This window comes from Pseudophryne corroboree, chromosome 1 (assembly GCF_028390025.1).
Source record: "Pseudophryne corroboree isolate aPseCor3 chromosome 1, aPseCor3.hap2, whole genome shotgun sequence".
Taxonomy (NCBI): Eukaryota; Metazoa; Chordata; class Amphibia; order Anura; family Myobatrachidae; genus Pseudophryne; species Pseudophryne corroboree.
In genome coordinates, this window is record NC_086444.1 from 702,275,840 (window position 1) to 702,292,408 (window position 16,569).

At 45.0% G+C, this 16,569-nt stretch overlaps 1 protein-coding gene across 4 annotated transcripts in view; it reads right to left on the minus strand.

The window, feature by feature from the left end:
* Window positions 1-405: 405 nt before the first annotated feature.
* ZFR2 (zinc finger RNA binding protein 2) overlaps window positions 406-16,569 on the minus strand; it is a 463,201-nt gene continuing 447,037 nt past the window's right edge. For all 4 annotated transcript variants that reach the window (XM_063914849.1, XM_063914848.1, XM_063914847.1 and 1 more), the window contains 2 exons: window positions 2,184-2,281; window positions 406-2,094 (listed from right to left, as the gene is read on the minus strand). In XM_063914849.1, coding sequence (XP_063770919.1) covers window positions 1,918-2,094; window positions 2,184-2,281 — 275 coding nt within the window. In that variant the 3' untranslated portion in view covers window positions 406-1,917. The remainder of the gene's footprint in view (window positions 2,095-2,183; window positions 2,282-16,569) is intronic.

Below are 16,569 nucleotides of genomic sequence, written 5' to 3' on the forward strand. Positions count from 1 at the left end.
CTGGCATTGCAGCATGGTTTCTCCAAGTACACAGTTAGTTGCTCTTTTCTCTTTACTCCCCACTCACAATCAGGCACTTTATGTTCACAGAATATCCTAAACTGCCAAGTTGTGCGGAATATGCTGGTATTACATAAAGCATAACAATTTTATAATGCAATGTGGTGCGCTCTTTACTCTTTAATTAACAATGTAATACATATTTTGCTTACATTTGGTTATGTATAATAGGAATAAAGAAATACTTTATATAGTGGGCGGTAGGAACCAGTCAATGTAGTAGAAAACCAAACTATAGTGCATTTTAGTAACGTTAAACAAATAGAACCTCTCAACATTTGCAAGTAACATGCCCTGTGTGTCAAATTATGTTATGGATGTCCCTGAAAGAGACAGGATATTAAGCAATTTCAATTTTTTTTTAATACTTTTATGACAAACTAGAACAAATTTACAGAACATTATGAAAAGAAAAAGCAGTTCAAAAGCACTAAACAATTTTTTTTAAACAGTATAAACTACTAATCACAGAATAAAAACTTAAATATATGCTTACATGTAAAACCAACATCTGCCTGAAAAGATTAAACCATCAGTCATGTGTGCTACAAGTTTGTGTACACATTTGTAAATGATCAGTCAAAATTTGTGTAAGTCAGACTGTCTTACTGTTAAACATCTACATGCGCTCATATAACATATGTACTGCAAACTTAAAATAATATATGCACATGTGGGTTGTGGAGGAAAGAGTCTTAGGTTTTTAGAACATTTGTTGGATGTGAGAGCCACAACCTCATAGTGCATACACTCCAAATGGTTACATTCTAGTTGGAAAAGGGAATGAATAACCTGGATACTTGACAAGATTTGGAACAGAATTATTCGTGTCAGAATCAGACTGCGTGAGAGAACACTTACCAAGAAATTAAAGTGAATGCCACATGCTGTACCCTTGTAACACCATTGTTATTCTGGTATCAATAGGCCACATGCATCATTCTTACAGGGAAATTAATAAGGTTTCAGGTAGTAGGACCCCCCACCAACTTCTGTGATGCACTGACCTGCTTCTATTTAGAACACCATAGTTTCATGGCCAAAAAATAAAGATAGTCTGTGTTCTAAAACGCCTGTCTGACACTACCCTTATAACAGAAGGGTATCAAAATTTATATCCACTGTCCCTATCAGAAGTGTAAAAAATAAAATAAAAAATACTGACAAACTTTAGACCGTCAATGTTCAAACTATATTCCAATTAAATAAGGGAAATAATTTTAAACTGAAAATTTAAAAATTGTTAACATAGAAAGATACGTCCGTATAGTTTGCAGTGGTATTAGTTCAGTGTACTATAGATTCATGTCTGGGTACATTAGCATGGTTCAGTGACTAGAGACTGTATGACATGTTTTACAGCTTAGTACTGTATTGACATTGTGTTAATTTAGGGTAAGCATATTTCTGATTGAAGAAATTGTATACAGATGCAGCAGCTTCCTTTTAAATGTATGACAAAGCAAGAGAATGCATGCGTTTCCATACATGGTTTCCCTGTGCGTTCACATACTACTAAAAAGAAATCTACAGTACTATGGAGCAAATTTACTAAGCTCTGTGAAGTGATAAAGTGGAAGGTGATAAAGGACCAGCCAATCAGATCCTAACTTCCATGTTACAAGCTGGGTTTGAAAAATGACAGGAGATGACTGGCTGGTCCTTTATCACCTTCCAATTTATCACTTCACCAAGCTTAATAAATCTGCCCTTATGTCTGTATATTTATTTTGCTAAAAGTATGTGGCTATAAGCTGCAAATAACAAGAAGTTTGTACACAACTATCCATCTTCAAGTTCTATTTAAGCCTTTATTTACAAGTGTGATACTTTTGTCAGAAATCATAGGTCATTTGGTTAAACGTTTTGTGCATCCTCTGTCTTGACCTTCTTTTCCTCTCCTTCGACTGCTTTATCAGTACTGTCAAGCTGACGCTTCTTATTCTGTACATTGGCTTTGTTTCTGCCAGTGCGTATAGGTTCCATACCCAATACCTTGTGGATCTTCCTGAAGGTTATCAGCCTGACTGCATGCTGCAGAGGAAGAATGTGTGTTAAATATTTATTGGTTTTAGTAGGATCGAATAAATTACTTTAGTCCCCTGGCTTCCTATGTACTGTACCTGTGCACTAGTTGTGATGTCTTCCCGCTCTTGCTTGGTCAAAGATTCAAACATATCACAGGACTCCTTCTCACATGGATCTTTTAGACCTGGCCCATCTGAAGAGTTACAATAAAATAGACTTTTACACACCAGAGTTATATTTAAATGTGCATAGCTATGCTTATCACACATCTCTGCTCATACAGGTCTTCCTTTTTTGGTTTATTAAAATGCAAACAAAGAAAAATGCAAACAAAGAAAAATGCACCTAGAAGAATATATAAGTTATGAATATAAAGAAAGCATTATAGAAATTAATAATAGACCTAAATATATCAACTGCTATTCACTCTGTTCAATAATCCAAATATAAACATTTGAAGCACACTTTCTATTTTATTTTATACACACACACACGGGTTTTGTAGTGCAAAAAAAAAGGTATAATTTAATGGTTACAAATATGCACTACATTTCATATAAATAAACCACTGGCAAAGAAAATAGGATTTTAATTACCTACCAGTAAATCCTTTTCTCGTAGTCTGTAGAGGATGCTGGGGTCCACATTAGTACCATGGGGGTAGAGACGGGTCCCTTCGGAGCCATGGGCACTTTAAGTGTTTAATAGTGTGGGTTGGCTGCTCCCTCTATGCCGCTCCTACCAGACTCAATCTAGAAACTGTGCCCGAGGAGACGGACATACTTCGAGAGAAGGAAATACAAAAATAGTGGAGAGATTCACACAAGCTCACACATAACAAGGCAAACAAAGCTAACCAGCATGAACAAGTCAGCAACAGCTGAATAACAGTACTTAACCAAATAACAAGGCAGTACTGAACCAAGTAACTACTGCAGGAAAACGAAGCGCTGGGCGGGCGCCCAGCATCCTCTACGGACTACGAGAAAAGGATTTACCGGTAGGTAATTAAAATCCGATTTTCTCTTACGTCCTAGAGGATGCTGGGGTCCACATTAGTACAATGGGGATGTACCAAAGTTCCCAGTATGGGAGGGAGAGCGCGGAGGCTTCTGCAGAACTGATTGACCAAACTTTAGGTCCTCAGAGGCCAAAGTATCAAACCTGTAGAACTTAGCAAACGTGTTCGAACCTGACCGAAGTAGCAGCTCTGCAAAGCTGTAAAGCCGAGACACCCCGGGCAGCCACCCAGGAAGAACCTACTTTACGAGTACAGTGGGCCTTAACAGATTTTGGACATGGCAATCCTGCCGTAGAATACGCATGCTGGATAGTGAACCTGATCCAGCAAGAAATAGTCTGCTTAGAAGCAGGCCAGCCAACCCTGTTGGGATCATAAAGGACAAACAGACTTTCTGTGACGAGCCGTCCTCTTCACATAGATCTTTAAAGCCCTCACAACATCCAAGGACTTAGAGGGAATTGAGGAGTCAGTAGCCACTGGCACCACAATAGGTTGGTTGATTTGAAAAGCAGACACAACCTTTGGAAGAAACTGCTGATGCATCCTGAGCTCAGCTCTATCCTCATGGAAAATTAAGTAGGGGCTTTTACAGGACAAAGCCCCAATTCCAACACACGTCTAGCAGATCCTAACGCCAACAGTGTGACAGCCTTCCAAGTGAGAAACTTGACCTCAACCTCCTGTAAAGGCTAGAACCAATCTGATTGCAGGAACTGCAACATCACATTAAGATCCCAGGGCGCCGTAGGAGGCACAAAATAGGATTTTAATACCTACCGGTAAATCCTTTTCTCTTAGTCCGTAGAGGATGCTGGGGTCACATCAAGAACCATGGGGTATAGACGGGATGCGCAAGAGACATGGGCACTTTAAGACTTTCAAAGGGTGTGAACTGACGGGCGCCCAGCATCCTCTACGGACTAAGAGAAAAGGATTTACCGGTAGGTATTAAAATCCTATTTTCTCATACGTCCTAGAGGATGCTGGGGTCACATCAAGAACCATGGGGTTATACCAAAGCTCTAGAATGGGCGGGAGAGTGCGGACGACTCGGCAGCACCGAATGACCAAATGTGACGTCAGCCTCGGCCAAGGTATTAAAACTGTAAAACTTAGCCAAATTGTTTGCGAAATAGCTGCTCAGCAAACTTGCAATGCCGAGACTCCCCGATCAACCGCCCCGGACGAGCCCACCTTTCTAGTAGAATGAACCTTCACATATATCGGTAACTGCAATCCTGCCGTGGGATGAGCATGTTGAATCGTACCACAGATCCAGCGAGCAACGGTCTGCTTGGAAGCAGGACACCCAATCTTGTTGGGAGCAAACAGGACAAACAGAGCCTGTGTTGCTAAAGGGAGCCGTCCTAGCAACATAAATAAAAATGGCCACATGCAGAGACTTCCGACTCAGCGAAGGCGTCTGTAGCCACAGGCACCACAATAGGTTGGTACATGTGGAAAGAAGAAACCACCTTCAGTAGAAATTATTGACGAGTTTCCAATTTTGATCTTTCATGGAAGATCAAATAAGGTCTCTTGTGAGACCAGGCCGCTAACTCAGACACTCGCCTTGCGTATGCCAAGGCCAACCTGACGACCACTTTCCAAGTGAGGAATTTCACTCCTCCTTACGTAAAGGTTCAAACCAATGTAATTGAAGGAAATGCAACACCCCATTAAGATCCCATGGTGCCACTGGGGCACAAATGGAGGTTGGATGTGCAACACGCCCTTCACGACAGTCTGAACTTCTGGAAGGGAGTCCACTTTATTCTGAAAGAAACCGATAAGGCAGATTTTAAATGAGCCCAAGTTTAGGCCCGCATCCACACCTGCTTGTAGAAAATGGAGAAAACGTCCTAGCTGAAAACTATCGTAGGAGTCTTTTTGGATTCACACCAAGGAACTTATTTTCTCCAAACACGGTAGTAATGTTTAGACGTTACCCCTTTTCTAGCACGAATAAGTGTGGAGAACTAATTCCGTGGGAATATCCTTATGGACTAGGATTTGGCGGTCAACCGCCATGTCGTCAAACATAGCCGCGGTAAGTCCTAATACATGCACAGCCCCTGCCGCAACAGTTCCTCGCGCAAAGGAAAAAGCCAGGGATCTCCTATGAGTAATTCCTGAGATCTGGATACCAAGCTCTCATTGGCCAGTCTGGGACCATGAGGCTCGTTCAAATTTCCTTTTTATGATCCCAGAACTTTTGGAACAAGAGAAAACGTAGGGAATACATATAGCGACTGAAAGCACCCACGGTGTCACCCGTTCATTCACTGTTCCTGATTGAGGGTCCCTTGGCCTGGAACTCTGAAGCTTCTTGTTGAGACGAGATGCCATCATTCCTACTTGAGGAAATCCCAACGACATGTCACCTCTTCGAAGAATACTCCCCTCTCCTGGATGGTGATCGTGTCTGCTGAGGAAGTCTGCTTCCCAGTTGTCCACTCTTGGAACGAACATCGCCGACAGAGTGCTTGTATGTTATTCCGCCCAGCAGAAAATCCTTGTGGTTTCTGCCATTTCTGTTCTGCTTTCCGTTTGTAGAAAACCATTGTAAATGGTCCTTAACTCTAGACCGTTTATGTGGTGACAAGTTTCCTAACTTGACCATCTTCCTTGGAAATTTTCCCCGTGTGACTGCCCCCCCCACCTCAGAGGCTTGCATCCGTGGTCGCTAGGATCCCGAACCTGCGCCCCTCTAGGAGGTGAGAACTGTGCAGCCACCACAGGAGTGAGATTCTGGTCTTGGAAGACGGGATTATCCTCCGGTGTATGTGTAGGTGGGAACCGGGCCACTTGTCCAACAGGTCCCACTGGAACACCCTGGCATGGAAACTGACAAACTGAGTGGCCTTGTAGGCCGCAACCATCTTTTTCAGCAACCGAATGTATTGATGAATTGACACTCTTGCTGGTCTCGGAATTTGCTTGACCAGACTCTGGATCTTGTCAAAGTCAGAAAAATATCTCTATGCACGCTACCATATTTGCACCTCACACAGGTCCGTGCTGCGCATGCGTACGCTCTCCCGTACGTGCGCATACTCACAGTCGCGGGCACCCGCAGGCGCACGGTATGCGTATTTACGGTAGAGTTTATGTGATCGTAGCGTGCGACTCAATCGTTACATATTTCCACTATATAATGTATTTTGTAGATCATGGTCCCTTTGATAGATTCTGAAAGTTTGGTTAATATAGAATGTTCATGAACAGAGAAATCCCTCTTTGTTTGATACGAAGGGTCAGACAGGAGTAATACAGTGGTGTTTAGTACCCATCGGAAGAGTATTTAATTAGCAATATGCCGGTGTTGGTTTGAAGCAGATTAATCGCTCGTGCGAATAGTTATGGACATAAGAAGTTTATGAACATTTACTGTATTTGCACTTACTTATCCATGCGGCGGGAAACCCAGTTTCCCTCCCACCTGAGCTGTTGGAAATAGTCACGGCCCACCTGTATGAATCAACCTATGACCTTTTGTTATAATGCGAGGAGGAATTCCTGTGTCCAATGAACAATGAGATTGTAGGGACCATTGAATTGTATTGTGTGTGGGGCATAAATAGACAAGCCGATCACATCCAGCACTCACTCTTCAACGGTTATCATTGCTGAAAATCGGGAGCTGGATGTCCAGAGGCGCATGCGATCGTTTCCTTTGTGCGTAAGTGTTTCTCCGCAACCATATTGATCTTCTTGTTATTGTGGGCCAATTTCTCTCTCTCTCTTCTCCTCTTTCTCTCTTATTTTCCCTTAAACGTAATTGTATTGTATTGTATGGTATTTCCTGTGCAGTTATCTGGTTAGTTAGTCTATGTTATATTGGTAGTGTATAATTGTATTGTATTATTCTTTTGCAAGCATACCATCCATAATATATATATAAGGCGTTAGACCCTAAGCCCAGGTATCTGTGTATTTCTTATAGTATTAAGTATTCTCAGAGCGTCGGTGACGCTCAAACAGCTTTTGAGTTAATAAGGTTATACTGTGTTGCATTTACACTCTATCATTACACTAAGGTTTTACTGCACAATACACTGTTTATGGTTTAGATACAAAGGTTTAACATTGTTAGCGTCAGCGCCGCTGGTGATCTCCTCGTGGTCCCGAGCGTCCGCTACGCTATAGCGAATCATTACGTTAGTCAGCAGCCAATAGCTGTGCCTGCCTGTGATCTCTTGGCCGTGAGCTAACGTGACGCTTGAGCGTCTCGACTACAGCTAAGCGATTGTTACGCAACGAGCGTACCCTTACAGTACTTCATACGTAAATAGCGTACAGTGTTCTTAGACCTCACAAAGGGTTTTATATAAGATAAATATTCAGCTTTATCAATTGGCGGCTCGCCCGTCCTTCACATATCTGCACTAGGTAATTTCAGCAGACATTATCCAGCAGCAAAGGGCGGGAGATCATATTCCTCGTAGTGCTGTTTGGATAAGCGTCTGCTTTCGCTTAGTAAAGGGTGCTGAAGGAATCCGGGACCGGAGGTAAGAACAAAACGATAGTGTCCTTTTAAAACGGTTTATTTCTGTCTTGCGTACACACGCACGCATATCTGCATTTCTTTTCATTCGTGTATTTTCATATATCACTCTCCTGTTTGCCATTGTATAATTGATAAACGTACTAAGAGAGATTTGTCGCTATTTCATAGTTAAAGTGTAAAAGTAAAGGGATAAAGTGTAAAGCGCACACGCAACTCTACCTAAAGGTATAAAGAGAGATTGGTGTGGTGCTTGGTAGATGGTCAAGGATCATCTACATTGATAAAACGTGTTAGTTGTGTTACGGTAGACAAAGACTGGTGTACACGTGTCTCTAACAAAGGGAGAGACTCGCGTGCGCAAAGGCCGACGCACGCAGCGTAAATTACGCAACGGAGCGTCTGGGTACGCCCACGTAACTGAAACAACACGCGATAAATAACGCAACAGGCGATAAATAGCGAAAATTTATTTTAACATTCGAAATTTAAATTAATAGATCCTTCTCCTAATTTGTAACACATCTGGTCTAAAGAGAAATTTCTGCGCAGAAATAGAAATAGAAACAAAAGTGTACATGTGGTGAGTGAGTGTTTTTACATACAATTTTGAGGTTGAACCAAAAGAAATCATCGAGGTACATACGTGTAAGTGACATGCACGGTGGCTAGGGAGGCATCCTTGGTTAAACATAAAGATTGAGCATTAGAGTATAGCAGACCAGGAGGTCATACTGTAACAGACCAGGAGGTCATAGCAGACCAGCAGGTTCAAGTACAGCAGACAAGGAAGTCCGCTATACAGTCCACAGGCACAACACCTAAAAGGGTTGGTGCAACACCCATATAGGCCATACAAGCTCTTGCTGAAGGAATTCGCAGCCGCAATTTTCGATTCCACTGGTCGCTCCGTACATAAGATTAGTTGCTTATGTGCTGAACGATTGTACCGCACGTAATTGTGTGCATTAGTAAACCTGACCGGTACTATTTGTGTACGAAGGTCATAAACGCTATTTGTACATTCTGACGTGATTTGTGTAATTTTTTATTTTTACAAAGGGAAGTTCGCTGGTCACTCAGGAATTATCCAACAACCTCACCTTCACTGGAAAGAGTAAGTGTTCTGCGGATATCCCTCGCATGTTCCAGTAAAATAAGATTTTACTTACCGATAAATCTATTTCTCGTAGTCCGTAGTGGATGCTGGGGACTCCGTCAGGACCATGGGATCAGCGGCTCCGCAGGAGACAGGGCACAAAACTAAAGCTTTAGGATCAGGTGGTGTGTACTGGCTCCTCCCCCTATGACCCTCCTCCAAGCCTCAGTTAGGATACTGTGCCCGGACGAGCGTACACAATAAGGAAGGATATTGAATCCCGGGTAAGACTCATACCAGCCACACCAATCACACCGTATAACTTGTGATCTAAACCCAGTTAACAGTATGACAAACGTAGGAGCCTCTGAACAGACGGCTCACAACAATAACAACCCAATTTTTTTTTTTAACAATAACTATGTACAAGTATTGCAGACAATCCGCACTTGGGATGGGCGCCCAGCATCCACTACGGACTACGAGAAATAGATTTATCGGTAAGTAAAATCTTATTTTCTCTGACGTCCTAAGTGGATGCTGGGGACTCCGTCAGGACCATGGGGATTATACCAAAGCTCCCAAACGGGCGGGAGAGTGCGGATGACTCTGCAGCACCGAGTGAGAGAACTCCAGGTCCTCCTCAGCCAGGGTGTGCCCCTGACCAAGTAGCAGCTCGGCAAAGTTGTAAAGCCGAGACCCCTCGGGCAGTCGCCCAAGATGAGCCCACCTTCCTTGTGGAATGGGCATTTATATATTTTGGCTGTGGCAGTCCTGCCACAGAATGTGCAAGCTGAATTATACTACACATTCAACTAGCAATCGTCTGCTTAGAAGCAAGAGCACCCAGTTTTTTGGGTGCATACAGGATAACAGCAAGTCAGTTTTCCTGACTCCAGCCGTCCTGGAAATCTATATTTTCAGGGCCCTGACAACATCTAGCAACTTGGAGTCCTCCAAGTCTCTAGTAGCCGCAGGTACCACAATAAGCTGGTTCAGATGAAACGCTGACACCACCTTAGGGAGAAACTGGGGACGAGTCCGCAGCTCTGCCCTGTCCGAATGGACAATCAGATATGGCTTTTGTGAGACAAAGCCGCCAATTTTGACACTCGCCTGGCCGAGGCCAGGGCCAACATCATGGTCACTTTCCATGTGAGATATTTCAAATCCACAGATTTGAGCGGTTTAAACCAACGTGATTTGAGGAATCCCAGGACTACGTTGAGATCCCACAGTGCCACTGGAGGCACAAAAGGGGGTTGTATATGCAGTACTCCCTTGTCAAATTTCTGGACTTCAGGAACTGAAGCCAATTCTTTCTGGAAGAAAATCGACAGGGCCGAAATTTGAACCTTAATGGACCCCAATTTGAGGCCCATAGACACTCCTGTTTGCAGGAAATGCAGGAATCGACCGAGTTGAAATTTCTTCGTGGGGCCTTCCTGGCCTCACACCACGCAACATATTTTCGCCACATGTGGTGATAATGTTGTGCGGTCACCTCCTTCCTGGCTTTGACCAGGGTAGGAATGACCTCTTCCGGAATGCCTTTTTTCCCTTAGGATCCGGCGTTCAACCGCCATGCCGTCAAACGCACCCGCGGTAAGTCTTGGAACAGACATGGTACTTGCTGAAGCAAGTCCCTTCTTATCGGCAGAGGCCCTGAGTCCTCTGTGAGCATCTCATGAAGTTCCGGGTACCAAGTCCTTCTTGGCCCATCCGGAGCCACGAGTATAGTTCTTACTCCTCTACGTCTTATAATTCTCAGTACCTTTGGTATGAGAAGCATAGGAGGGAACACATACACCGACTGGTACACCCATGGTGTTACCAGAACGTCCACAGCTATTTCCTGAGGGTCTCTTGACCTGGCGCAATACCTGTCCAGTTTTTTGTTCAGGCGGGACGCCATCATGTCCACCTTTGGTCTTTCCCAACGGTGCACAATCATGTGGAAACAACTTCTCGATGAAGTCCCCACTCTCCCGGGTGGAGGTCGTGCTGAGGAAGTCTGCTTCCCAGTTTTCCACTCCCGGAATGAAAACTGCTGACAGTGCTATCACATGATTTTCCGCCCAGCGAAGAATCCTTGCAGTTTATGCCATTGTCCTCCTGCTTCTTGTGCCGCCCTGTCTGTTTACGTGGGCGACTGCCGTGATGTTGTCCCACTGGATCAATACCGGCTGACCTTGAAGCAGAGGTCTTGCTAAGCTTAGAGCATTGTAAATTGCTCTTAGCTCCAGTATATTTATGCGGAGAGAAGTCCCCAGACTTGATCACACTCCCTGGAAATTTTTTCCCTCCCTGTGTGACTGCTCCCCAGCCTTTCAAGCTGGAATCCGTGGTCACCAGGACCCAGTCCTGAATGCATAACTGTGGCACTTTAGTAGATGAGCACTCTGCAGCCACCACAGAAGAGACACCCTTGTCCTTGGAGACAGGGTTATCCGCTGATGCATCTGAAGATGCGATCCGGACCATTTGTCCAGCAGATCCCACTGAAAAGTTCTTGCGTGAAATCTGCCGAATGGAATCGCTTCGTAAGAAGCCACCATTTTTCCCAGGACCCTTGTGCAATGATGCACTGACACTTTTCCTGGTTTTTGGAGGTTCCTGACTAGCTCGGATAACTCCCTGGCTTTCTCCTCCGGGAGAAACACCTTTTTCTGGACTGTGTCCAGAATCATCCCTAGGGACAGCAGACGTGTCGTCGGAGACAGCTGCGATTTTGGAATATTTAGAATCCACCCGTGCTGTCGTAGAACTACTTGAGATAGTGCTACTCCGACCTCAAACTGTTCTCTGGACCTTGCCCTTATCAGGAGATCGTCCAAGTAAGGGATAATTAAGACGCCTTTTCTTTGAAGAAGAATCATCATTTCGGCCATTACCTTGGTAAAGACCCGGGGTGCCGTGGACAATCCAAACGGCAGCGTCTGAAACTGATAGTGACAGTTTTGTACCACGAACCTGAGGTACCCTTTGTGAGAAGGGCCAATTTGGACATGGAGGTAAGCATCCTTGATGTCCAGGGACACCATATAGTCCCCTTCTTCCTGGTTCGCTATCACTGCTCTGAGTGACTCCATTTAGAATAGGTCTCACCGAGCCGTCTGGCTTCAGTACCACAATATAGTGTGGAATAATACCCCTTTACTTGTTGTAGGAGGGGTACTTTGATTATCACCTGCTGGGAATACAGCTTGTGAATTGTTTCCAATACTGCCTCCCTGTCGGAGGTAGACGTTGGTAAAGCAAACTTAAGGAACCTGCGAGGGGGAGACGTCTCGAATTTCCAATCTGTACCCCTGGGATACTACTTGTAGGATCCAGGGGTCCACTTGCGAGTGAGCCCACTGCGTGCTGAAACTCTTGAGACGACCCCCCACCGCACCTGTTTGTACGGCCCCAGCGTCATGCTGAGGACTTGGCAGAAGCGGTGGAAGGCTTCTGTTCCTGGGAATGGGCTGCCTGCTGCAGTCTTCTTCCCTTACCTCTATCCCTGGGCAGATATTATGGGGACGAAAGGACTGAGGCTGAAAAGACTATGTCTTTTTCTGCTGAGATGTGACTTGGGGTAAAAAAGGTGGATTTTCTAGCTGTTGCCGTGGCCACCAGGTCCGATGGACCGACCCCAAATAACTCCTCCCCTTTATACGGCAATACTTCCATGTGCCGTTTGGAATCTGCATCACCTGACCACTGTCGTGTCCAGAAACATCGTCTGGCAGATATGGACATCGCACTTACTCTTGATGCCAGAGTTTCGCATATATAGAAATGCATCTTTTAAATGCTCTATAGTCAATAAAATACTGTCCCTGTCAAGGGTATCAATATTTCCAGTCAGGGAATCCGACCAAGCCACCCCAGCGCTGCCCATCCAGGCTGAGGCGATCGCTGGTCGCAGTATAACACCAGTATGTGTGTATATACTTTTTAGGATATTTTCCAACCTCCTATCAGTTGGCTCCTTGAGGGCGTCCGTATCTGGAGACGGTAACGCCACTTGTTTTTATAAGCGTGTGAGCGCCTTATCCACCCTAAGGTGTGTTTCCCAACGCGCCATAACTTCTGGCGGGAAAAGGTATACCGCCAATAATTTTCTATCGGGGGAAACCCACGCATCATCACACACTTCATTTAATTTATCTGATTCAGGAAAAACCACATGTAGTTTTTTCACACTCCACATAATACCCTTTTTTGTGGTACTTGTAGTATCAGAAATATGTAACATCTCCTTCATTGCCCTTAACAAGTAACGTGTGGCCCTAAAGGAAAATACGTTTGTTTCTTCACCGTCGACACTGGAGTCAGTGTCCGTGTCTGTGTCGACCGACTGAGGTAAAAGGACGTTTTAACGCCCCTGACGGTGTTTTAGACGCCTGGACAGGTACTAATTGGTTTGCCGGCCGTCTCATGTCGTCAACCGACCTTGCAGCGTGTTGACATTATCACGTAATTCCTTAAATAAGCCATCCATTCCGGTGTCGACTCCCTAGAGAGTGACATCACCATTACCGGCAATTGCTCCGCCTCCTCACCAACATCGTCCTCATACATGTCGACACACAAGTACCGACACACAGCACACACACAGGGAATGCTCTGATAGAGGACAGGACCCCACTAGCCCTTTGGGGAGACAGAGGGAGAGTTTGCCAGCACACACCAAAAACGCTATATTATACAGGGACAACCTTTATATAAGTGTTTTTCCCTTATAGCATTTTAATATATATATACATATCGCCAAATAAGTGCCCCCCCTCTCTGTTTTAACCCTGTTTCTGTAGTGCAGTGCAGGGAAGAGCCTGGGAGCCTTCCCACCAGCCTTTCTGTGAGGGAAAATGGCGCTGTGTGCTGAGGAGAATAGGCCCCGCCCCCTTTTCGGCGGGCTTCTCCCGTTTTTCTGAGACCTGGCAGGGGTTAAATACATCCATATAGCCTCCAGGGGCTATATGTGATGTATTTTTAGCCAGAATAAGGTATTATACATTGCTGCCCAGGGCGCCCCCAGCAACGCCCTGCACCCTTTGTGACCGTTGGTGTGAAGTGTGTGACAACAATGGCGCACAGCTGCAGTGCTGTGCGCTACCTTCATGAAGACTGAAAAGCCTTCTGCCGCCGGTTTCTGGACCTTCAATCTTCAGCATCTGCAAGGGGGGTCGGCGGCGCGGCTCCGGGACGAACCCCAGGGTGAGACCTGTGTTCCGACTTCCTCTGGAGCTAATGGTGTCCAGTAGCCTAAGAAGCCAATCCATCCTGCACGCAGGTGAGTTGAACTTCTCTCCCCTAAGTCCCTCGATGCAGTGAGCCTGTTGCCAGCAGGACTCACTGAAAATAAGAAACCTAAAAACTTTTTCTAAGCAGCTCCTTAAGAGAGCCACCTAGATTGCACCCTGCTCGGACGGGCACAAAAACCTAACTGAGGCTTGGAGGAGGGTCATAGGGGGAGGAGCCAGTACACACCACCTGATCCTAAAGCTTTAGTTTTGTGCCCTGTCTCCTGCGGAGCCGCTGATCCCATGGTCCTGACGGAGTCCCCAGCATCCACTTAGGACGTCAGAGAAACAAAGGTTAAATAGGTGCCCTGGGTCGAGTACGCCAGCACCATATCGGTGTGATCAGGTCGTATTGGTCGGCGTGGGCAGAGTGAGTAAGGTGCTCGGTAAACCTTACCGTCAACCTATCGTGAATATCTTGTTTTTTTGTAAGGGTCCGTAACACCTGCAAATTATGGGGGCCAGTTGTTCAGGAAGGGGGCGATCAACCTCGGTTCGGGTTGATTCCATAAACCGACCAGTCGGGTCGGCAAGGTACGTAATGTGTGAATAGTACGGAAGTCACACAGAAGCTTTATGTGATGAATGGGAGAGAATGACAGTACATGACGGGGAGAAATTCCCAAGAGTAGGTAGCTTCAGCACAGAAGTGTTAACGAATTTGAGAAGGATATGTCTCATTAAATCAGCAAAGAGACGGATCAAGCATTATGATTATTTGCAGTTGTGGCAACAGGAGGGTGACATACAGAGAGGATTGGCTCAGGCGGCGGGATCTGGCTCGATCAGGAAACTGATAGCCACGGCCCCACCGCCACCATACATATCAGGAGAGAAATTGGTTGCGGAGAATGACGCACTAAGGTGTAACACACAAACACTTAGCAACTGTGTAAATGTTAAAGATAATGTTAACCAATTAACCAATGCAAGTATTAACCCGTGCAAGTTGTACCCTGTTTTGAACTTTCCTCAGGAGTGTGATCAAGAGGACGAATCGGCAACAATTTCAGCGCTCTCTCTAGCAGCCACCATAGCAGAGACCACAGTAGGCACAGCTCCACCCCCGAGATTAGTAACAAAGGCCCCTAGCGGAGGGATAGGTGAGGTCGTATCAACGGGTAAGTACGGCACCATACACTATGCTGAAACTATTTCACCACAGCCTGTAGAATCTACACAGAATGAGTTTGTTAGAGTTAATCCTGTTAAGGTAATAGTAGTTCCAAATGGGAAAACAGACACTTCAGGAGTCACTCCTGTTAGGAACATTGCCATGTATAGCCCATTTTCCCGAATGGAATTAAGGACCATAGTGTCTGAATTCCCTGACCCTAGAAAAGACTTAGTTGCCAGCCAAAAATACATCAGAGACCTAGGTAACACGGTAGAGCCCAACAACAAAGACTGGCAGATATTGCTGAGAGCATGTTTACCCTCCAATGTTGACGCAACTCAATTTTTAGCTGACTGTGGATTAGATCAGGATGTACCTCTTACAGAAGTGTACAACAAAGACAATGTAAAAAGAATAAGCTTACAGTTAAAAGAGTATTTCCCAGCGGTAGTTAAATGGAACAAGATATTCTCCATTAAACAAAAGGAGTCAAACAGCTACAGAGTATTTTCACAGGGCATTATTAGAAATGGCAAAATACACAGGCATAGAGGACATTAAAACAAACATAAACCATCGAGAAGTAGCCGTATCGGTACTGATGGATGGTTTAAAAGAATCATTAAAGACTAGGGTACAGACCACACAACCATGTTGGCGAGGTCCGTCTGTGGCTACTTTGAGAGAGGCTGCTATTGATCACGATAGGAACATCACCAGACACAGGGAACAACAAAGTGATAAGTTAATGGCAGTAAGTATACAGGCCTTGACCACAAAACAGCCTGTGTTAATATCACCAAACCCTGTGGGTAAGTCAAATGTGGTAACATGTTATTCTGGTCACAAACAGGGACACTTTGCACGAGACTGTAGATCGAGAAATATACAAAAATCTTATCAACCCCCTAGACAACGACACGACACACGACATTGGGATCAGGGTCCGCAGAAACAGAGTTATGAGCCACATGCAGGGGAAACAAAAAGATATCCCCCGAACAGAGACTGGCAAGCCTCTGGTAGCTCCCAATTAACTCCATCACAAGTAGTTGCTGCCAGCGGGATTCAGGGAGGTCACCATACCCAATAGGGGTGTGGCCATACCTGTAATCTGCAGCCAGTAAAATTGATTGCAAGCCTTGGAAGTGAACCAGAAATTGCAATCAATGTAGCTGGTAAATCATTAAACTTTCTCGTAGATACAGGGGCGGCCAAATCAGTGATAAATTCGACAGTGGGCATGAGAACCACTGGTAAGACAATTCCAGCCATAGGGGTAACGGGAGTAGTCCAGCACTACCCTGTTAGCAAACCAGCCGAGATTACAATAGGGCCTTTACATACCAAGCATTCCTTTTTGCTGGCTGCATCGACACCGACTAATCTCCTGGGAAGAGACTTACTGTGTAAAATGGGGTGCGTCATTTATTGTACTCCTGA